The sequence below is a fragment of the Lissotriton vulgaris genome, chromosome 1_1 (genome assembly GCF_964263255.1).
Source record: "Lissotriton vulgaris chromosome 1_1, aLisVul1.2, whole genome shotgun sequence".
NCBI lineage: Eukaryota > Metazoa > Chordata > Amphibia > Caudata > Salamandridae > Lissotriton > Lissotriton vulgaris.
Genome location: NC_141685.1, coordinates 775,328,922 through 775,353,216, shown reverse-complemented (window position 1 = coordinate 775,353,216; position 24,295 = coordinate 775,328,922). Strand labels below are relative to the sequence as shown.

At 49.7% G+C, this 24,295-nt stretch overlaps 1 protein-coding gene across 1 annotated transcript in view; it reads right to left on the bottom strand.

Moving 5' to 3' along the window:
• The window catches only part of HMCN1 (hemicentin 1), a 1,183,532-nt gene that overhangs the window by 169,060 nt on the left and 990,177 nt on the right, over positions 1–24,295 (bottom strand). The window contains exon 89 of the mRNA XM_086956029.1: positions 14,108–14,278. Coding sequence (XP_086812155.1) covers positions 14,108–14,278 — 171 coding nt within the window. The remainder of the gene's footprint in view (positions 1–14,107; positions 14,279–24,295) is intronic.

Genomic DNA, 24,295 nt, shown 5'->3' with positions numbered 1-24,295 from the left:
ATTCCAGCCCTTGGAGTGATATTATATGGTTCAAAAAATGTTCTGCAATGGTCGTAATGGTTACAGAGACAGCCAAATATTTTGAAGGCAGGAGATTTTATTTGAATTTTTAGCTCTCTCCAAAGGTTTTACCCTACCTAGGATAGATGTACACTAACTTTAAGCAAGCATTGGTATAGCAAATCTGTTAGACCTGGCATCATTGGCATGAGTCTCCCTTCCATTTTTGACGGACTGCCTCCTCTGTTTCGATATGTTTTTGCTGGTTATACGCTTTGGGCACTGTGCCACTGCTATTCAGTGCCACAGTGCAAGTGCTCCCTATGTTAAATTGATGTATTGATTAGTGATTCCATGATTGGGTTATTTGATTTACTTGTCAGACCCTAGTACAGTGCACCATGTGTGCCGGGGGCTGGTTAATCAAATGCTGCTGGTGGACTTGCAGCACTGGTTGTGCCACCCATAGAAGCAGCTTGTAAAGTGTGTCTCAGGCCTGCCATTGCAAGGCCTGTGTGCAGTCTGTGACTGCCATGTCGACTTGGCAAGTGCATCCACTTGCCAGTCCCTAAACCTTCCATTTTCTTCATATCAGACACCCCTATGGTAGGCCCAAGGGCAGGGTGCATTATAAGTATAATGTAGGACATGCCCCAGTGTGTGTAGCATGTCCTAATAGTGAATTACAGCCATTTTCGTTTTTCACTATTGCACGGCTACCTGTTCTCCATAGGCCAGAATGGGCAGTTACATTATTACATTTTATAATCCTAACTGATCCAGTGAACATGGTAGAAATTCAAATTTAGTATGCCTGAGCTCAGAATGATAAAACACATCTTTTAGTAAAGTTGGTTTTAACATTCTGTGTTTGAAAATACCACTTTTAGAAAGTAGGTATTTTCCTTGCCGAACTATCCAAAGCCTGCCTCTGCTAGATTGTGCATTCCTGGTCTGGTGTTTTAGTGACAGGGCTGGGGAATTCCAAGAGACTGAATGAGTCAGCCCAGTGGTGAATAGAGAGATCTGCATCTAGATGGGAGGGAGGAGTTGCACCTGGGCCCTGAATAGGGCTGGGCCTTCCCTGCACAATGCTGGCTCAACCTCCTGGGGTGCGGCTGATGTCTCTGCCCTGCACTGTGAAAGGAGAGGAGGAATCATGTCAACAAAGTGCTCCAGTCTGTGCTTTCCCTCCATAATGCTGGCTCCACCTACTGTGGGGCGTCTGATGTTTCTGCCCTGCACTGTGAAAGGAAAGAAGGAGTCCTGTAAATAGAGTGCTCAGGAACTGGTTTGGACTAGGCAGAGGCCTCTCTGCCTTCAGAGAACAAAGGATTTCGGGGTATAAGTATTGGGACTCAGACCCAAGAACTTTAGATCACTTCTGGGAACAAGAAACCTTTCTGCCAAAGAGAAGAACCAAGGAAGATGCAGGAGTTTGGACTGCCCCTCTGCCAGTGTGCTGTTTGCTGGGTTGGCCTGCAGTGGTGTCTTCATTGCCAAGGGAAAGGAGAAGGAACTTTTTAAGGACTTTCATCATCTACAGAATATTCTCCAAGGGCTTGAATTTGTGCTTGCCTCTTACTGAAGTCTCAGGGACAAAAGACTTCACTCCAGCTCCCCACTGAATTTCCTTGCTGGGAATTCTAACTGCAGAAGCCTGCTTGTCGCTGGGAGCTGGAAGCGTGACGCAACAAGAAGCGTGTTGCCGATGCAGCTGAAATCGTCGCATCGCAGGAGAAGCGTGCCGCCGCCGCATCTACAAGAAAGCGTGTCTTTGTCGAAGCTTACTGCTGTCGCATCACCAGAGAAGTGTAACGCCATCGAGAGAGTCGCCATCGCATCCCCGGAGAAGCGTGTCGCAGGGCCTGTCAAAAACATATCTATAAAAAAACTTGTAATTTTTCGAAATTGGTCTTGAGTTTCTTCTTGTATGTGTGTCTTATTTATTGACTCTGTGTGTGATCAACAGATGCTTAACACTACCCTATGATTAGCCTACACTGCTCACCCACACTACCACAAAAGAGAGCATGCTGTATTATTAATTGAAGCCCTGTAAACCAATAAAGATCGTCTGGATTTCTACGTAGTGTACCTCTCTTTGGTACACTACATAAAAAGCCAGCTTCCTACAGTCTACTTCTGCATGTCTTTACTTTCTTAGCAGAAAAGGTAAACATCCATCAACATTTTATCATAACAATAAAGTATAGCAAACAAACATGCAAGGTGGACTGATTAGTTGCACTGTATCTTCACAACAGGCTATGGCATCTAAATGGCATGAACTTTATAAACAAAACAGCGATAAACCAACAATTAAAATCTTGTAGGGTCCGTGAATTAATTTTGTATAAGAATACACAATGGCTCTCAATTACAATGTATACATCATGTTCCATCTGCAGTCTCACAAAAGTAGTATTTGACGTTCCTTCTCAAAGATCTAATGGGAACTCCAATGGGACAATGTAAATGTTACCAGAATGCCAAGCCCTCAAAGGAAAGACAAACCTGAAAAACACATCAAAGCCAATGGCTGGATTAGACTGACCTACAGACCACTGTCCCTCTGTAGTTCTTCTTATTTAACTTTTTTTGAATTGATGTCATGAGGTTGTTTAAATAGCTCAAGCTGTCGGTAGACAGACCTAAAAAGGATTATCTGTATTGAGTAGTATGTTGTCTAGGCACAAAAAATGTGATCAAAAATATTAAGTAAAATGGACGTGATAAAAGGAAGGGGAAGTTGGCTGTTATCTCTGAGGATAGGGTGGGGATGAGGAGTGAATGTCCCTGGCAACTGGGAGGTTTTATGAACTGGAAAAAACAGAAGGGCACAACGGTAAATGGCATTTTAAGAGCCCCTTGAGCCCCTGGTTTTAATATAATTTTCCACATAAGCATAAAGTCATATAAATATACCAGAACGTATTTGGGTGTGACTTCAGATTTTGCATGCCTTCCACTTCATGCCTTTTATTATATTTTGTAATATAAGCACACACACTTGAGGGCGTTACCGTACTTTACAATATAATAATACCTCAAATAAAAAAAGACTAAGGTCACTTAAGTAAAGGTCATGTGGGAAAAGATCGGCCTTGTAGAAACCACAGAATAACTTGACACTCCAGCCTCGGAGTGCAGCCGAAATTGAAGAAGTATGCGGTGATTGGTTTACTTCACATTTCTGCCATGTTAATAAATGTGGAGATATTTCACTACTGCATGAATTAACCAGCAGCAAGGTTCTCTTAGGAATGCAAGTAAAATGCTGAAAAAGGAAACAAAAATCAGCAATTGCGATTTTAGCACCTATTGTTCTGTACGTATTATAACATTGTTTTCCTCTTCGACTCTAAATCCCGGTGTAATCCAGAAACTTCTATCTGTGATGGCATTATTATAGTGTCATGGTGTTACCACTAGATTTACCACCAAGCTCTCGATTAAGGCCTACATGGCGTGTAAGGAAAAGAGCTGGGGCATAAAAATAGTGCACTCCTAGGAGGGTTGTTACCTGCCCCTGCATTTAGCAACAACTCAAGCTGCAAGGGAGAGAGGAATCTATACCCTAACCCATCCATGACAAAAAATGGGCCAGTTGCAACAGGCACCCCCAACCCTGAAAGGTGCAGTGGGTTGGTTGTCGCACACTACAGTTTCTGGGCTGATGGTACAAATAGCAAAGGCCCATGTAGAGGAAGGCACAGGGTCAAGACAAGTAACCAAACTGGGTAAATTGGAAAATTGGAGTTGGCTGCCATATATTTGTCAGTGGAGTACCACAAAGACTGAAATGATAAATCCATGGTGCATCTCACAATAAAGCATGGCATGTTGAGTATCAGTGCTTGGAATCTGGGAGGTCTAGCCCCGAAAACTGAAGATGCTTCATTGTCTGAGTACTTTAATAAGATCAATATTATTGCAGTACAGGAGACATGGGTACAATCTAGTACCCCAGTAATTAGGTTTGTTGAATATAACAAATTGGCATGTAAAAGTAGCACCCACAGAGGAGCAAAAAGTGGGCTAATTATCTATGTGAACTCTAAACTCTCTGCAATGGTCATGATACTAGATATAAATAAACCCTGGTTATTGGTGCTGGCCTTGGATGAGTAGGATAAGCAGCTGACAACTCCACTAGTCCAAGTCAATATGTATATCAACCAGAGAGAAAAAAAGAAGTATAGTGGATAAGTTGATTAATCTACTCTTGAAGTGGACATGAGTGATGGGGTTGGCAAACTTGGTAATCACTGACGACTTCAACTTGAAACTTTTTCAAGATACAGATGAGGATGGTGATAAAGTGCCACATGCTCTGCCTGCTCTTGGAAATTATCCAATCGAGAGGACGGACTATACATGCGAAAGAGAAACCATGGATGGGTACAGCTCAGGACTCCCAAGGACTGATCAAAAGTCAGAAAGATGAAAAATGAAGGCCTTTGGTAATTCCACCACTGACACTTAAACTGAACCAGTGTGAGCGATGATCCAAAGAGTAATGGGTGTGTATTAAAGCGAAGAAGCTTAATATAACGTCGCAAACATATTGGGACTTGGACTGTGAGGCGGCTCGGTAGGGAGAATAAGGGCAATAAAAACATCCCTACCCCAAATAATAGGATTATCACTCCCACAAAAACCAGACCAGTGAAATCAGCAAGCGACCAGTGGTTTGTTTTATAATATTGTGTCCTGAAGAAGGTGGGGTGAGCCAACTCCAGTTTCGACGAAACGCTGTGTTGACAGTACTTAGTTAACTCTTTGTTTTTTAAAAAGACATTTTAAAAATATTATCCTTTTTAAATTGTTTTTCTGAAATTTGTTGATGAATAGTTTTTAATTGTTGTCATAATTGGGTTTTAGACTTTGCAAGAAGTGCTGTTTTTATTTGCATTAGTGTAATAATAGTGTAATTATGTGGAACATGGTTTTAAGTAATTCGATTTTATGGAATGTTACAATTTGATTATGCCAAATAAAATTCAACCTTTTTTTATAGAAGACGGTGTTCGGTGCTCAGTGCTTACCAAATATCCTCTTAAAGTCTTTTGGAATATGTGTGGTGGTGCATCCCTAGAGCCTTTCAACTATCATATTCATGTTCCATTTGAGTTAGTTACGCAGAAGGGACTTGTGATTTGCCCTATCCCTTTTGGTGATTAAGGGTGCCTCTCCCAGGTTTTGTGGAGAGTTTAACCTATACAACACTGTTCACAGACAGTGGAACTCTCATGAGAAATACACTAGAGAGTATTAAAATGAATCTTCAAAGAAAAGTGTACAGTCTATGCAACTCTTGGAAAAAAAATACACTATTCACTTAAAATAAGCAACTTCTGAAGGGGATTATACTCCCTGCAGCCTTTGTGCTGTGGTGAAAACTTTACAGATAGCCCATCTTCTGAAGCAAAACAAGCACATGTTCATAGTTTAATATGTGGCACACACAGTCTTCTATGTTACATAGAAAATGTCATGCTGAGACGATTCTGTCCAATAACTCAAGGCTGCTTACAATACTTAGTATGTTGTATGTAGAATCTTTGCCCTGTTGCACAATGTTTCTGTACAGCACAAAGCTTCTGTGGAACATGCTGAACACAAGTTGTCAACTTTCACATGCACACAGGGTTACTCTTCAATGCAAACATTTGTAATGTGTTCAATACCTCTACACACCTATGACGCATTAGGAGCACATCCATTGTGTAAACACCTACACCCACCAGCTGGACACAGGCTGTACAAAATTAGGTAGAAAGGTATTATGCTAAGCACCCAAAACTATGCAAATTGTAAAACAAATTAACTCACTCATTGGACAATGTCATCAGTGATGTCATCAATGATGTCAAATGAGATGTCATCAGTGATGTCATAGAACATACCATGACAGTTGTAATATGTAAGGTCGTAAGCAGTGCACAGTGGGAGCTCAAGTTATAGTTGGGTCTGTTAACTATAGCTCAGTTTTTTTTTTGTTTAAAACTTTAATGCTGTCACTGAAATATACACATAACTATAATGTTACTTGGGCGTGGCTAAGGCGCCGATGTAGGTGGACGCGGGACTCCGGAGCTCCTCCGTGCCCGCCTCGCACCACCACACATCCTGCACCCCGACTCACTCCTTGACCCCCCAACAGTGCCCAGGTGGACACCAGGGGCACGCAGGGAGATTTTGGAGGACCGGGGGCCCCTGTAACTGCCCCCGCCGGACTTTTATCGGTGAGCGCGGCACACGGGGACGAGAAAGCCCAAAATGGCGGCCGCCGTCCTGATGAGACGCGCCTGGTGACGGAGCCCGAGAGAAGGGGAGAAGCCCCCTGGAGCTGAGGTGGCGGGCCACTGGTGAGAAGAGACCCTCCGGGAGCGGGCAGAGGTGAGGGGTAGAGGCTGCCACCCTCGCGGGCGGATTTGGGGGACCGGGGAAGATCGGCCTGCCTGACCCCAAAATGGCGCCGACAGAGACCCGGCGATCGCCTTAGCGGCCGGCTGGAGATCCACTGGACCCGCGTGGAGCACTGAGACAGCGTGGGACACCTGACCTGCCCCCCTGGTGGTGATCTGAGGGGAGAGCCTACACCACGGGGGGTCTGGGGACACACGAGTGCGGCAGGCGGCGAGAAGAGCGGGGGACGAGGTACTGGCTACCCTCCCCCACGCGCCTTTGACTTTGAAGGCGGGAAGAGGCACCTATCTGGCCTTGACGGTCGTTTGCTGGGCCGCGGTGGCCGCGTGGGGTGCTGGACCTGCGGAGAGCACCTGTCCTGCCCTCCTGGCGGTGGCAGTGCCAGGGAGCCTGCGCCACAGGAGATCGGTGGCACATACGTGAAGAGGGCGACGGGGAGAGCAGGGGACGAGTTGCTGGCATCCCGCCCTCATGAGGCGCTGAAATAGAGGACGGAAGAAAGCGCCTAACTGGCCGGGGACGCCCGAATACAGGGGGCCACACTGGGACTGGTGATCAGTGGCGCACACCCTGCCTGAGCCTTCCAGGTGCCCTGACCTGGGGCGCTGGTGCCCCACGACGCTGGTGGGACAGGACCTGGCCTCTGGACGATACCGCGGACTGGACCCCGCGAGGCGTGGGCCCAGAGATCGAAAGGGACGGCAGACCTGAGGAGGACGAGGAGCGGGAACATCGGCGGCCGCTGCGGAGGCCTCAGACGAGCGCTGCCCGCAAGGATGGTACGTGGCAGCAGGAAGAAGGGCTTCGAGGCCCTGAGGCTGGACGACCCGGGGCACCCTGACGACGACGTCCCGCCTGGGGGGGGAGCTGGGGGCTCGGCCCACCCGCGAGACCCCTCCCTGGGAGACATTATGCAGGCGATTGTGGCGTCGCGGGAGGATCTTGAGAAGCGCATAGACACCATTGGGTCGGACCTGACCCTACTGAAGGACGACCACAAGAAGCTGAAGGAGCGAGTGGCGACCTCTGAGGTCACCCTGAAAAGTCTCCCAGGGGACGTAGTGGAGCTGAAAAAGTCACTGGCGGACATGGCACAGAAAGTATGGGTGCTGGAGCTCCGAGCGGAGGACAGTGAAGGGCGCTCTCGGCGCAATAACCTCCGCCTCGTTGGGGTCCCTGAAAACACAGAGGGGCGGGACGCGGTCACCTACCTGGAGGGCTGGCTACGATCTGAGGTGGCCCCGGAGGGGCTCTCGCCGTTCTTTGCCATTTAACGGGCACACAGGGTCCCTGCGCGTCCCCCCAAACCGGGGGCGCTTCCGCGTCCGATTGTACTGCGCCTCCTGCACTTCAGGGACAGAGACCACATACTGCAGAAGGTGAGAGATGTCCCGGACCTGAGAATCGACAACAGCAGGGTCATGATCTTTCCGGACTTCACCAGGGATGTGCAAAAACAGCGGGCCTCCTTCCTGGCGGTCAAGCGAAAATTGAGGTCGCTACAACTGCCCTATGCTATGCTGTTCCCGGCGCGGCTGCGGGTGGTCGATAGAGAACGCACGCACTTTTTTACAACGCCACAGGAGGCCTGGAGCTGGTTGGATGCGCGGGGGAAGCCGAGCACGGACCCCACACCACAGACCCCTCCCAGGAGACACTCCACGGAAACGACACCAACGCGACGATCTGGCTCCCCTTCGGGCTGGCAGCAGGAATGGGCCAAGGCGGTGCAGGCAGTGGTGGCCATCAGCCAGGGGGATGCCAGCCCCTCCAGCAGCGCGTCGGAGCAGTTGAAAGCCTGTGCTCCCAGCCCTGGCTCCAGCAGCGGACACGAGCTGTCAGAGACAGACATGCCGGTGGTGACTCCCCAGACGGCGGATGGTATCCTTGGCTGAGGAGGCTCGTGGGACACTGGCCACATAAGTAAGGTATTGGGGCGTGCAGGCGGGGGGGGGGCACTTCTGGACGCTATGCAGTGAGGTGCGAGTGCCCCCCGGGACCTCTTACTGAGACCTTGGGGACGGGGAGAGTCGGGAGACCTCTCCTGTTTGTTGTTAGGGGTGTGGGGCGGGGGCGGGGGGTTTCGGGCCTGTATGGAGCCGGCATCGCTGCCTCTCCAGCCCTATTTTGTAGTGACACGCTTTTCGATACTTGAGTTTGGATGGGGTTTCCACGTTGGTTGTCTGTCCGGGGGTGTGGGTGTTGGGGTAGTTTGACTATGCAAGTTGGGGGGGGATCGAGGGAGGGACCTAGGCGTGCTGGGGGGGTTGCTGAGAGGGCGAATGGGGCTTGGTGGACTCTGACATGGGATCCGACTTAGGCTACAAATGTCTCACATGGAACGTAAGGGGGATGCACTCGATGCATAGGCGCCATAAGATCCACTCCTATCTGGTCAGGCGGGGCATACACATAGCCTTCCTTCAGGAAACCCATCTGCTGGACAAAGAGGGGAAGGCGCTACAGAGGCGCTGGAGGGGACAGGTCTTTCACACAGGTTACTCTGCTTATGCTAGGGGGGTGGCCATCTGGATACGGGCGGGGGTCCCCTTTCAATGCACACAACAGGTAATTGACCCAGAGGGGAGATATATAATGGCACGAGGCAAGCTGGACGGGAGGGACCTTAACCTGGGTTGCGTGTACGCCCCGAATGTGGACCAACCTGCATTCCTCTCCTTACTGTCCAATAAACTAGCCCAGTTCTTAGTGGAGCCCCTGCTACTGGGCGGCGACTTTAACAGTGTGGCTGACACCGCCATGGATAGATCCCACCCCCCCCTTCCGAATGCACCAGCTGGTAGACTCGCACTCGCGCGCTCAGCCTGGCAAGGCCAGTGGGGACTGGTCGACTCCTGGAGGGCTAACCACCCGGCGGACAGAGACTACTCATTCTTCTCCGCCCTTCACGAGTTGCATGTCCGTATTGACGCCTTCCTGTGCTCACAGGACGTGCACGCGGAAGTGTGCCACAGTGAGTACCTCACGCGCTCGATCTCGGACCACAACCCGCTTCTCGTGCGGCTGCGCTGGTCGCAGATCCGCCCGAGAATACCGGCTTGGAAGCTCCGCCCTGAGGCACTGGAGGATCAGCTCTTCCGCGCCACGATCGCCTCGGGCATCGAGGAGTATTTCCAGGTGAATGCGGGCACGGCGGGTTCGGCCACGACGGAATGGGACGCCTTCAAATCCGTACTACGGGGCCAGAGCATTGCGACGTCATCGGGCGTGCGGAGAACACTACTGGCAGAAATTGAGAAGGAGGACGAGACCCTACGGAGGATGGAGAGAGAGAGACCTGAACGGCCGGACACTCACGAGGCCCTGCTGGGGGCGCGGGAGGCGGTGGCGGCAACGGTGGAACGCCTCCGATGCTTTGATTACAAGGCCTACCTAATGCGGGCGCACTCGGACCGCGACAAATCGGGGGCTCTTCTGGCCTGGTTGGCCAACCCGGCCCGCCGAAGCTCGGTCATCCTTGAGCTCAGAGACCACGCGGGGGCGGCGAGGTTTGATCAGCAGGGGATCAACGCACTGTTTTACGACTACTATACAGAGCTCTACCGCAGCAGGGTCCTCCCTTCGGTGGAGGAGTTCCAGTCCTTTATGGAGGGTCTTGACCTGCCGGAAATGGAAGAGGCGGACGCGAAACGACTCGGGGACAAGATCATGGAGAGAGAGGTGCGGGTCGCCATCAAGAGCATGGCGAGAAACAAGACACCGGGCACCGATGGATTCCCTACGGAATTCTATCTCACCTACGTGGATCTCCTGGCGCCCCGGCTGACGTGGCTCTACAACGAGTCGAGGCGGCTGGGCTGTCTCCCTGCGACCACGCGGGAGGCGTTGATTGTCCCCCTACTGAAGCCGGGTAAGCAGCCATGGGACAGATCGGCGTATCGCCCCCTGTCCATGCTCAACCTGGATTACAAGATCCTGAGCAAGGTCTTGGCGACGCGTTTGCTCCCCCACATGCCCGTACTGGTGCATGCGGACCAGTCGGGCTTCATCCCGGCACGCAATACGGCGCTTAATGTGCGACGACTCCTGCACATCCTAGAGGCTGACACATACGATGGCGACGAGGCGGTGGTGTTTGCTGTCGACATGGAGAAGGCCTTCGACAGCCTGGAATGGCCTTATCTCTTCCATGTGCTACGAACGCTGGGCCTTGGCGAGGGCTTCGTCGATTGGACGAGACTGCTCTATACGAACGCGACGGCGAGAGTCAGAACAGGGAGGGTTATCTCTGAGATGTGTGGGGTGGGCAGGGGCACCCGTCAGGGATGCCCTCTTTCCCCCTTGCTGTTTGCCCTGGCTGTCGAGCCTCTCGCGGTGCGGGCCCGGCTGGGCCGGGCTTATCGGGGCCTGGACGTCTATGGCCAAATACACCACATCGCATTGTACGCTGATGACCTACTGATGTTCCTGGCGGACTCGGCGGACTCCCTGCGCGGAGCTAAGACTCTCCTGCAATCGCTGAGTACGGTATCTGGCCTCCGAGTGAACTGGGCGAAGTCCCACCTATTCCCGGCCCGCCCACGGAGAGAATGCCCGCAAATAACGGAAGGCGTGACTTGGGAAGAGAGGTGCCTGCGATATCTTGGCACCTCGATCTTTCATGACAATGCTGATGTCCTTGAGGGGAATATCGGTACGGCGATCAGGCACGCTAAAGGGAGCTTTGACTTTTGGGGCACGCTCCCATTGTCACTCATGGGGAGGGTGGCGCTTCTCAAGATGGTGACCCTGCCGCGGCTGCTTTACTTCTTCGGGACCCTACCGATCTGGATCCCAGCGAGCTACTTTTGACGGCTGCGGTCGATGGTCATCGGCTTTCTATGGGGGGCGGGCAGGCGTAGGGTGGCCCTTGCCACACTTCTCCGCCCTCGGGCGGACGGAGGTCTAGCTGTCCCAGACTATGAGCTCTACTACTTGGCGGCACAGCTGCAGTGGCTGACGCAGTGGGTGGCACGGGCTAGGAGAGAGGCGGACGGGTCGGGGGAGCCGGCAGGTCCGGTCCAGGTATTATCCCGGATTGTCCTGGGGCTTCCGATGGGGGACTTCCATCTCACGCAGGAGTTTGCAACGGCCAGAAAATGCTGGAACAGATACCGCCGGAGGTGCGGTGTCACGGTCCCGTACGCACCTGAGATCCCACTTAGACTCTGCGAGACATTGCCGCACGGGGGCTCGTGGCACGGGCTGGATGGCTGGGATCAGCGGGGGCTCTCGTCCATGGGCGATCTGTATGAAAACGGGGCGATGTTGCCCTTCGACCTCCTGCAAGAGCGCTTTGAGTTGGCGGGGGGGACTTCCTCCTACATGCGGCTTTAACGGCGGCGATCCGCAGGCACTGGGGGGCGGGCATGTCGGAGCCGACGCTGTCGCTGGGCTGCCAGTACGTCGTGATGATGACGGGGACGGTCAGGGCGGTCACGTGCCTATCTCGACGCATGGTCTCGGAATCCACCGCTCCGCTGTTGGCCTTGAAGGCAAAATGGGAGGCTGATCTGGCGACTGAGATCCCCGAGGAGGCCTGGAATGGCATACTGGAAAGGGCCCGGAATAGCACGCGCAACGCGAGATTCCAGCTGGTGCACTTTTATGTCCTACATAGGGCTTACCTAACCCCTGACAAACTACATAAGTACTTCCCGGCCCACCCGGCGTCCTGCCCGCGTTGCCCGGCAGACCCAGCAGACTTCCGGCACATGTTCTGGTCCTGTCCTGGGCTGGGACCCTTTTGGGAGGAAGTAGTGGAGGTTCTGAGGGAGGTGACGGAGAGGGACCTGCAACTCACCATGGCACATTGCATACTACACTGGTTCCCGCACACATCGAAGAACAAAGTCACTAGCAAGTTCCTGGACTTGGGGCTCCTCCTGGCGAAGCGGGCCATTACGTCCCAGTGGAAGGCGTCCCGGGGTCCCGTGGTTGAGCGCTGGAAGGCTGAGCTGCTTAAATGGGCTAGATGTGAGGGTGAGCTTCGCCTGCGGACCGCACTCAGGATAGACAATGACATGGCACTGGAGAGAGCCAGGGCGTGGGAGGGGCTGGTCCTCGATCTCATGCGCCTGGACGAGTAAGAAGAGGACTCCCCGGTGCATAGTCCGGCTCAGGCGGGGCACCCGCCCACCGAGGGGACGGCTTAGGCCCACCTTGCTGCTTCACCACCCTTGCGTTCCAATGTGATGAACTATGACTGTTCGCTGATAAATCCTGTTGCCATGTCTCGGATCTGGTCCTACGAGAGGAGATGAGAGCTCGGTTAGGTGACTCTCTGGCACGCCTGGGGGGGTGGGGGGACTGGAAGGGGGCGGGGGGTGGTCGGGGGGCTCTGGTCGAGGGGGGCGGGGTAGTTGGGGACGAGGGTGTTACGGGGGGAGGGAGGGGGTTTTGTTAGAGGGGGGTGTACGTTGACTCCTGATTCCACTGGGCTTGAGACATGGGAGAGGGTGTGTTAGGACTAAAAAGCAGCTCTGCCATCCCCCACCCAGCTGGTGGCTTTAGATATACACGGATTGTCCCAGCGCAGTTTCTTTTGCCCGTGACTTTGCCGCTCGACCTCAGGGGTGTGAGCTGAATGGCTGTGTGATACAGGGGTATGGGGACGGCGCTTCAACTGAATATCAATTGGAATGGTTTGATTATACTGTATGACTCTCTGATTTTGCTGCAATAAAAAAATATTTACAAAAAAAATAAATAAATAACTATAATGTTACTTCAACCTTTGGACTTTTCAATGGGAAAAAAAATATTACGTAGTAGCAGGAACACGCAACAGCCTAAGAGTTTCTTTTTATCACAGAAATCATTATAGTTCCTCAGAATTCTGTATAATGTTTTAGAGAATAAAGTTTAAACTTCTCTGCACCACCTTCAATACTCAAAAACTACATGGTCCAATATATCTTCAATCTGTGCTCTGGAATTGCATAACTACTCGGAATCTGGCAGCAAAGCTAACCTGTATTAACAGACCAGATTTATTTGTCACAGGGGTAGTTCTGTCTTTCTTCTGGGAGCCGGATTCAGGAATGCTTTGTGCCCAGATCTGAGAAATTTATCAATTAAGGCAGAATACATGAAAAACTAAAAACATTATTTCAAAGGTGACTTTCCAGCTAACTCCGAAATCATCAGGACATCCATCCTTTAAAGTGGGATTGACTATTTGAGTGCAGTTTTACCACTGCTGAAGATCAGAACTGAAAATATCATACATATTTTCCAAATATCAACAGCTTCCCTACTTTTTATCATCTAGACAACGAGATTGGTTAACCCAATAACTGCTGTCAGTACTCTTCAGGAGCAAAGTCGCAAAGTGTCACAAGCCACTATTATACAAATCAATAAAGATGTAAATAAATGCATTATTCTGATGCTTTTATAATATAACATTTTCTTAAAGGAGACAATGGCTGGCTACTGTTTTTTGTTTAATAAAAGATGGTTTGTTGTGCAGTTATTCACCATGGTTAAAGTGAGGAAGGATATAGCCTGCCTTTAGTTCAAATGCTAATGCATACCTAAGGTTGCATCAGCCATAACTGAATTGCAGATCAAATTGGTTAGTGTCGCTGAAGACACTTCTGCAGCTGAACATCATTGGTACGATTCAGAGTACTTATGCCTACTATATTCCTCGTACCCATACGCTTACCTGGACACGGTCTAGCATTACACATGATAACTTCCATGGCGTTCCCATCACATGGCTTCCCACCATATTGTGCTGGTGGGTTACTGCATGTTCTGGTCCTTGTTTGGTTTCCCTGACCACAGGTCCGTGAACATTCTTCCCAAGGACTCCAGTCCGACCAGCCGCCATCAACTAAAACAGAAAAACACAATGCATTATTCAACAACTTCGACGATTAGAGGAGTGAGTGGGAATCTCGGCATGGCTGTGCTTAACCATTTCATGGGCCAATTGGCAAAAATCTCTCTTTCTTTCACATTCAGATAGAATCAGTGTCAGATTTCTGAACCAGCTCAAGTCTACCCTTCAAAGTAGTTTTAATGAGCTCTCAATTGTCCACAGTAGTGACAATTTGAACAGATCAAAGTTTCTGGTTTTGGCTTTCATTTGACCAATAAATGAGAAATATTGGTCACATTTCTTCATCGCCCTGTGGCTGAAATGTTAAACATGTGTGAATATGTTTCTTATAAAAATGAATCGATCAATGTGCTGCCAGTTAGTGTTCCAGTTACAAGTTTCAATTCTAATCTCTCCATCACACTATAACTTTACCCTGGTCTTAAAAGTAGCCTTCGCAGTATTCTGTTGTGTGAAAAGTGAATCATGACCGAGGTGCTCCTGCTAAAAGAACAATATTTTTTGTAAACAATCGCGCAACTCCTTGCCGTACATTATTGCTATATGATATTTTTTCAATCAAAATATTTCCTGCAACTGATAACAATGATAAACAATCCCCAGAGGTCACTCTACCTTTCTCCCACGAGCTGGGAATTACAATTTAAACTACACCCACCATCCCAGGTGACGTCAAGCTCATCTTTTCCGAAGATCAAATATGCAATTCAATCCAAAGTGCAGACAAGGCAGGGCACCTGTTCAGCCTCTTTCTGGTCGACCTGGCCCCTGCCTTGGATGCTGTAAATGCTAACGCACCTAAACTAGGAGACATGCATATTTCGAAACTTCTGTATGCAGATCACGTGATACTCCTTAACCAGACCAAAGTTGGTTTGCAAGGCCTCATTGACAAACTATCTCAATATTCTATAGTCAATGGCATGTCAATAAACCAGAAGAAAAACCAAAGTCATGGAAGTGAGTAACAGGATTCAGAAAAGACACAAATGACTTTTGCATGGCCAATAACTGGAGACAGTGAAAACCTACAGATACCTAGGAGTTCTATTTAACGACATGGGCTCCTTCAACCAGCACAGGCTGGACTTGCTGAGGAAAGGTATGACACCTTGCGTCTTGCCTTCACCACCCTACAGAGAACACTGGACAGTCCAAGCTACCTGCCACTGCTGAAGATCATAGCTGCAAAACTTGCACCGAGCGTCTCTTATGGAAGTGAAGCACTCCATGGTAGACACGTGAGAACCCTAAATTCGATCACCATGAAACTATTCAGATCTCTTCCTAATGCTTCTCCGGACCAGATAAGGCTTGAGTTTGGTCTAACAAATCAACTAATAGCACAAAAAGGGGTTACATTAAAGTATGAAAATGAAAAAAGCCCTTTCCAGCAGAACAATTGTGTCAAGCTCCCTGGCAGGAAGTACAAACAAGTGAAGATGCCCCCTCTCGCCAGTATCTAGAACTGGCATGATGATCTGGATGTCTGATCATTATGGGAAGGGTCCTCACCTCCAGCCTCATTAAAAAAATTATTAATGGAGTTACAAACAAAATGGAGTGACAAAAAATATCTCTGCACCCAAGACAAGAAGTCCTTATCCTCCAGATCTGGATAATATTAAACCAGTACAAAATAATCCCCAGCCTTATCTGGAGGCCAGGTAGTTCATACACCTAAAAATCCACTTTATGAGATATTTCTTTGGCCTTCTTTGAAGCCAGACTGACAGAGTGCCCTAGAATCGGGACATCAAAAGGGCTTGCTGCAGATTGTGTAAATCTGGGGAATAAAACATTGTTCATATAACATGTGTGTGCCCTGCTCTATTGAGAGAAAGGAGGGCACTATCAACGAGTCATGGTTGGTAGGCAGGCCGTGATCGAGTGTTTTAAAGCAACGGACACCATTCTGAACTGTTGTTTTACAAAGTTCTTATAGGTCACTGCAAAAAAGCTGGAAACTTGTGAGTGTCTCCAGCCCTAAACTTAGTTTCGTTTTATAGATCTTCCTCACTCACTCGAGACCATTGCAATGATAATCCTGGCATCCTTTCGAAAACTACCAGTTATCAATATTCAGGCGGGTCCCATGGAACACTGAGGTAGCTGAAGGAAATGGCCCTTTTTGAATGGTTATCCCCAAAACTTTTTACTTCTTCCTCCTATTGTTTCCAGACCTGCTGTTGTTATGCAGAACAATGTCTTACATTCCCCCCAGTACAAAGATCTGGGCCTAAATCCATCGTTTTTTTGCACTCCACACCACCCTAGGTCAGGCAATGGCTATTTGCAAATCAGCCTTGACCCTGTGCCTCATGGGAACAGTCCAGCCCGAGCTACCAAGCCATGGGGTCAATGTAAGACATTGTTCTGCATTCTGTCCATCAACTGTGTTTTTTGCAATTTTCACCCCAAGTGAGCTGGGTATGCTCAGACGTGAGTCCCAGGCTCTCCACATCACTGGAGTCAAGCTATCCAGGCTGAAGAAGGCTGATAGCCAGGAAGCGGCCCTTGGATGCTTGATTCCGGTTTAGGAAAGACATGGCTATGTAGTTCGGGCTGGACTGTTCCCATGAGGCACAGGGTCAAGGCTGATTTGCATATAGCCAGTGTCTGACCTAGGGTGGTGTGGAGTGCAAAAAAACGATGGATTTAGGCCCAGATCTTTGTACTGGGGTGAATTTAAGACATTGTTCTGCATTCTGTCCATCAACTGTGTTTTTTGCAATTTTCACCCCGAGTGGGCTGGGTATGCTCAGACGTGAGTCCCAGGCTCTCCACATCACTGGAGTCAAGCTATCCAGGCTGAAGAAGGCTGATAGCCAGAAACCGGTCCTTGGATGCTTGATTCTGGTCTATCAAAGACATGGCTATGTAGTTCTGGCTGGACTGTTCCCATGAGGCACAGGGTCAAGGCTGATTTGCATATAGCCATTGTCTGACCTAGGGTGGTGTGGAGTGCAAAAAAAGGATGGATTTAGGCCCAGATCTTTGTACTGGGGTGAATGTAAGACATTGTTCTGCATTCTGTCCATCAACTGTGTTTTTTGCAATTTTCACCCCGAGTGTGCTGGGTATACTCAGACGTGAGTCCCAGGCTCTCCACACCACTGGAGTCAAGCTATCCAGGCTGAAGAAGGCTGATAGCCAGAAACCGGTCCTTGGATGCTTGATTCCGGTCTAGGAAAGACATGGCTTGGTAGTTCGGGCTGGACTGTTCCCATGAGGCACAGGGTCAAGGCTGATTTGCATATAGCCATTGTCTGGCCTAGGGTGGTGTGGAGTGCAAAAAAACGATGGATTTAGGCCCAGATCTTTGTACTGGGGTGAATGTAAGACATTGTTCTGCATTCTGTCCATCAACTGTGTTTTTTGCAATTTTCACCCCGAGTGGGCTGGGTATGCTTAGACGTGAGTCCCAGGCTCTCCACATCACTGGAGTCAAGCTACTCAGGCTGAAGAAGGCTGATAGCCAGAAACCGGTCCTTGGATGCTTGATTCCGGTCTAGGAAAGACATGGTTATGTAGTTCGGGTTGGACTGTTCCCATGAGGCACAGGGTCAAGGCTGATTTGCATATAGCCAGTGTCTGACCTAGGGTGGTGTGGAGTGCAAAAAAACGATGGATTTAGGCCCAGATCTTTGTACTGGGGTGAATGTAAGACATTGTTCTGCATTCTGTCCATCAACTGTGTTTTTTGCAATTTTCACCCCGAGTGGGCTGGGTATGCTCAGACGTGAGTCTCAGGCTCTCCACATCACTGGAGTCAAGCTATCCAGGCTGAAGAAGGCAGATAGCCAGAAACCGGTCCTTGGATGCTTGATTCCGGTCTAGGAAAGACATGGCTATGTAGTTCGGGCTGGACTGTTCCCATGAGGCACAGGGTCAAGGCTGATTTGCATATAGCCAGTGTCTGACCTAGGGTGGTGTGGAGTGCAAAAAACGATGGATTTAGGCCCAGATCTTTGTACTGGGGTGAATGTAAGACATTGTTCTGCATTCTGTCCATCAACTGTGTTTTTTGCAATTTTCATCCCGAGTGGGCTGGGTATGCTCAGACGTGAGTCCCAGGTTCTCCACATCACTGGAGTCAAGCTATCCAGGCTGAAGAAGGCTGATAGCCAGAAACCGGTCCTTGGATGCTTGATTCCGGTCTAGGAAAGACATGGCTTTGTAGTTCGGGCTGGACTGTTCCCATGAGGCACAGGGTCAAGGCTGATTTGCATGTAGCCAGTGTCTGACCTAGAGTGGTGTGGAGTGCAAAAAAACGATGGATTTAGGTCCAGATCTTTGTACTGGGGTAAATGTAAGACATTGTTCTGCATTCTGTCCATCAACTGTGTTTTTGCAATTTTCACCCGAGTGGGCTGGGTATGCTCAGACCTGAGTCCCAGGCTCTCCACATCACTGGAGTCAAGCTATCCAGGCTGAAGAAGGCTGATAGCCAGAAACCGGTCCTTGGATGCTTGATTCCGGTCTAGGAAAGACATGGCTATGTAGTTCGGGCTGGACTGTTCCCATGAGGCACAGGGTCAAGGCTGATTTGCATATAGCCAGTGTCTGACCTAGGGTGGTGTGGAGTGCAAAAAAACCATGGATTTAGGCCCAGATCTTTGTACTGGGGTGAATGTAAGACATTGTTCTGCATTCTGTCCATCAACTGTGTTTTTTGCAATTTTCACCCCGAGTGGGCTGGGTATGCTCAGCTGTGAGTCCCAGGCTCTCCACATCACTGGAGTCAAGCTATCCAGGCTGAAGAAGGCTGATAGCCAGAAACCGGTCCTTGGATGCTTGATTCCGGTTTAGGAAAGACATGGCTATGTAGTTCGGGCTGGACTGTTCCCATGAGGCACAGGGTCAAGGCTGATTTGCATATAGCCAGTGTCTGACCTAGGGTGGTGTGGAGTGCAAAAAAACCATGGATTTAGGCCCAGATCTTTGTACTGGGGTGAATGTAAGACATTGTTCTGCATTCTGTCCATCAACTGTGTTTTTTGCAATTTTCACCCCGAGTGGGCTGGGTATGCTCAGACGTGAGTCCCAGGCTCTCCACATCACTGGAGTCAAGCTATCCAGGCTGAAGAAGGCTGATAGCCAGAAACCGGTCCTTGGATGCTTGATTCTGGTCTAGGAAAGACATGGCTATGTATTTCTGGCTGGACTGTTCCCATGAGGCACAGGGTCAAGGCTGATTTGCATATAGCCATTGTCTGACCTAGGGTGGTGTGGAGTGCAAAAAAATGATGGATTTAGGCCCAGATCTTTGTACTGGGGTGAATGTAAGACATTGTTCTGCATTCTGTCCATCAACTGTGTTTTTTGCAATTTTCACCCCGAGTGTGCTGGGTATACTCAGACGTGAGTCCCAGGCTCTCCACACCACTGGAGTCAAGCTATCCAGGCTGAAGAAGGCTGATAGCCAGAAACCGGTCCTTGGATGCTTGATTCCGGTCTAGGAAAGACATGGCTTGGTAGTTCGGGCTGGACTGTTCCCATGAGGCACAGGGTCAAGGCTGATTTGCATATAGCCATTGTCTGGCCTAGGGTGGTGTGGAGTGCAAAAAACCGATGGATTTAGGCCCAGATCTTTGTACTGGGGTGAATGTAAGACATTGTTCTGCATTCTGTCCATCAACTGTGTTTTTTGCAATTTTCACCCCGAGTGGGCTGGGTATGCTTAGACGTGAGTCCCAGGCTCTCCACATCACTGGAGTCAAGCTACTCAGGCTGAAGAAGGCTGATAGCCAGAAACCGGTCCTTGGATGCTTGATTCCGGTCTAGGAAAGACATGGTTATGTAGTTCGGGTTGGACTGTTCCCATGAGGCACAGGGTCAAGGCTGATTTGCATATAGCCAGTGTCTGACCTAGGGTGGTGTGGAGTGCAAAAAAACGATGGATTTAGGCCCAGATCTTTGTACTGGGGTGAATGTAAGACATTGTTCTGCATTCTGTCCATCAACTGTGTTTTTTGCAATTTTCACCCCGAGTGGGCTGGGTATGCTCAGACGTGAGTCTCAGGCTCTCCACATCACTGGAGTCAAGCTATCCAGGCTGAAGAAGGCAGATAGCCAGAAACCGGTCCTTGGATGCTTGATTCCGGTCTAGGAAAGACATGGCTATGTAGTTCGGGCTGGACTGTTCCCATGAGGCACAGGGTCAAGGCTGATTTGCATATAGCCAGTGTCTGACCTAGGGTGGTGTGGAGTGCAAAAAACGATGGATTTAGGCCCAGATCTTTGTACTGGGGTGAATGTAAGACATTGTTCTGCATTCTGTCCATCAACTGTGTTTTTTGCAATTTTCATCCTGAGTGGGCTGGGTATGCTCAGACGTGAGTCCCAGGTTCTCCACATCACTGGAGTCAAGCTATCCAGGCTGAAGAAGGCTGATAGCCAGAAACCGGTCCTTGGATGCTTGATTCCGGTCTAGGAAAGACATGGCTTTGTAGTTCGGGCTGGACTGTTCCCATGAGGCACAGGGTCAAGGCTGATTTGCATGTAGCCAGTGTCTGACCTAGAGTGGTGTGGAGTGCAAAAAAACGATGGATTTAGGTCCAGATCTTTGTACTGGGGTAAATGTAAGACATTGTTCTGCATTCTGTCCATCAACTGTGTTTTTGCAATTTTCACCCGAGTGGGCTGGGTATGCTCAGACCTGAGTCCCAGGCTCTCCACATCACTGGAGTCAAGCTATCCAGGCTGAAGAAGGCTGATAGCCAGAAACCGGTCCTTGGATGCTTGATTCCGGTCTAGGAAAGACATGGCTATGTAGTTCGGGCTGGACTGTTCCCATGAGGCACAGGGTCAAGGCTGATTTGCATATAGCCAGTGTCTGACCTAGGGTGGTGTGGAGTGCAAAAAAACCATGGATTTAGGCCCAGATCTTTGTACTGGGGTGAATGTAAGACATTGTTCTGCATTCTGTCCATCAACTGTGTTTTTTGCAATTTTCACCCCGAGTGGGCTGGGTATGCTCAGCTGTGAGTCCCAGGCTCTCCACATCACTGGAGTCAAGCTATCCAGGCTGAAGAAGGCTGATAGCCAGAAACCGGTCCTTGGATGCTTGATTCCGGTTTAGGAAAGACATGGCTATGTAGTTCGGGCTGGACTGTTCCCATGAGGCACAGGGTCAAGGCTGATTTGCATATAGCCAGTGTCTGACCTAGGGTGGTGTGGAGTGCAAAAAAAACATGGATTTAGGCCCAGATCTTTGTACTGGGGTGAATGTAAGACATTGTTCTGCATTCTGTCCATCAACTGTGTTTTTTGCAATTTTCACCCCGAGTGGGCTGGGTATGCTCAGACGTGAGTCCCAGGCTCTCCACATCACTGGAGTCAAGCTATCCAGGCTGAAGAAGGCTGATAGCCAGAAACCGGTCCTTGGATGCTTGATTCTGGTCTAGGAAAGACATGGCTATGTATTTCTGGCTGGACTGTTCCCATGAGGCACAGGGTCAAGGCTGATTTGCATATAGCCATTGTCTGACCTAGGGTGGTGTGGAGTGCAAAAAAATGATGGATTTAGGCCCAGATCTTTGTACTGGGGTGAATGTAAGACATTGTTCTGCATTCTGTCCATCAACTGTGTTTTTTGCAATTTTCACCCCGAGTGTGCTGGGTATACTCAGACGTGAGTCCCAGGCTCTCCACACCACTGGAGTCAAGCTATCCAGGCTGAAGAAGGCTGATAGCCAGAACCCGGTCCTTGGATGCTTGATTCCGGTCTAGGAAAGACATGGCTTGGTAGTTCGGGCTGGACTGTTCCCATGAGGCACAGGGTCAAGGCTGATTTGCATATAGCCATTGTCTGGCCTAGGGTGGTGTGGAGTGCAAAAAAACGATGGATTTAGGCCCAGATCTTTGTACTGGGGTGAATGTAAGACATTGTTCTGCATTCTGTCCATCAACTGTGTTTTTTGCAATTTTCACCCCGAGTGGGCTGGGTATGCTTAGACGTGAGTCCCAGGCTCTCCACATCACTGGAGTCAAGCTACTCAGGCTGAAGAAGGCTGATAGCCAGAAACCGGTCCTTGGATGCTTGATTCCGGTCTAGGAAAGACATGGCTATGTAGTTCGGGTTGGACTGTTCCCATGAGGCACAGGGTCAAGGCTGATTTGCATATAGCCAGTGTCTGACCTAGGGTGGTGTGGAGTGCAAAAAAACGATGGATTTAGGCCCAGATCTTTGTACTGGGGTGAATGTAAGACATTGTTCTGCATTCTGTCCATCAACTGTGTTTTTTGCAATTTTCACCCCGAGTGGGCTGGGTATGCTCAGACGTGAGTCTCAGGCTCTCCACATCACTGGAGTCAAGCTATCCAGGCTGAAGAAGGCAGATAGCCAGAAACCGGTCCTTGGATGCTTGATTCCGGTCTAGGAAAGACATGGCTATGTAGTTCGGGCTGGACTGTTCCCATGAGGCACAGGGTCAAGGCTGATTTGCATATAGCCAGTGTCTGACCTAGGGTGGTGTGGAGTGCAAAAAACGATGGATTTAGGCCCAGATCTTTGTACTGGGGTGAATGTAAGACATTGTTCTGCATTCTGTCCATCAACTGTGTTTTTTGCAATTTTCACCCCGAGTGGGCTGGGTATGCTCAGACGTGAGTCCCAGGTTCTCCACATCACTGGAGTCAAGCTATCCAGGCTGAAGAAGGCTGATAGCCAGAAACCGGTCCTTGGATGCTTGATTCCGGTCTAGGAAAGACATGGCTTTGTAGTTCGGGCTGGACTGTTCCCATGAGGCACAGGGTCAAGGCTGATTTGCATGTAGCCAGTGTCTGACCTAGAGTGGTGTGGAGTGCAAAAAAACGATGGATTTAGGTCCAGATCTTTGTACTGGGGTAAATGTAAGACATTGTTCTGCATTCTGTCCATCAACTGTGTTTTTGCAATTTTCACCCGAGTGGGCTGGGTATGCTCAGACCTGAGTCCCAGGCTCTCCACATCACTGGAGTCAAGCTATCCAGGCTGAAGAAGGCTGATAGCCAGAAACCGGTCCTTGGATGCTTGATTCCGGTCTAGGAAAGACATGGCTATGTAGTTCGGGCTGGACTGTTCCCATGAGGCACAGGGTCAAGGCTGATTTGCATATAGCCAGTGTCTGACCTAGGGTGGTGTGGAGTGCAAAAAAACCATGGATTTAGGCCCAGATCTTTGTACTGGGGTGAATGTAAGACATTGTTCTGCATTCTGTCCATCAACTGTGTTTTTTGCAATTTTCACCCCGAGTGGGCTGGGTATGCTCAGACGTGAGTCCCAGGCTCTCCACATCACTGGAGTCAAGCTATCCAGGCTGAAGAAGGCTGATAGCCAGAAACCGGTCCTTGGATGCTTGATTCTGGTCTAGGAAAGACATGGCTATGTATTTCTGGCTGGACTGTTCCCATGAGGCACAGGGTCAAGGCTGATTTGCATATAGCCATTGTCTGACCTAGGGTGGTGTGGAGTGCAAAAAAATGATGGATTTAGGCCCAGATCTTTGTACTGGGGTGAATGTAAGACATTGTTCTGCATTCTGTCCATCAACTGTGTTTTTTGCAATTTTCACCCCGAGTGTGCTGGGTATACTCAGACGTGAGTCCCAGGCTCTCCACACCACTGGAGTCAAGCTATCCAGGCTGAAGAAGGCTGATAGCCAGAAACCGGTCCTTGGATGCTTGATTCCGGTCTAGGAAAGACATGGCTTGGTAGTTCGGGCTGGACTGTTCCCATGAGGCACAGGGTCAAGGCTGATTTGCATATAGCCATTGTCTGGCCTAGGGTGGTGTGGAGTGCAAAAAAACGATGGATTTAGGCCCAGATCTTTGTACTGGGGTGAATGTAAGACATTGTTCTGCATTCTGTCCATCAACTGTGTTTTTTGCAATTTTCACCCCGAGTGGGCTGGGTATGCTTAGACGTGAGTCCCAGGCTCTCCACATCACTGGAGTCAAGCTACTCAGGCTGAAGAAGGCTGATAGCCAGAAACCGGTCCTTGGATGCTTGATTCCGGTCTAGGA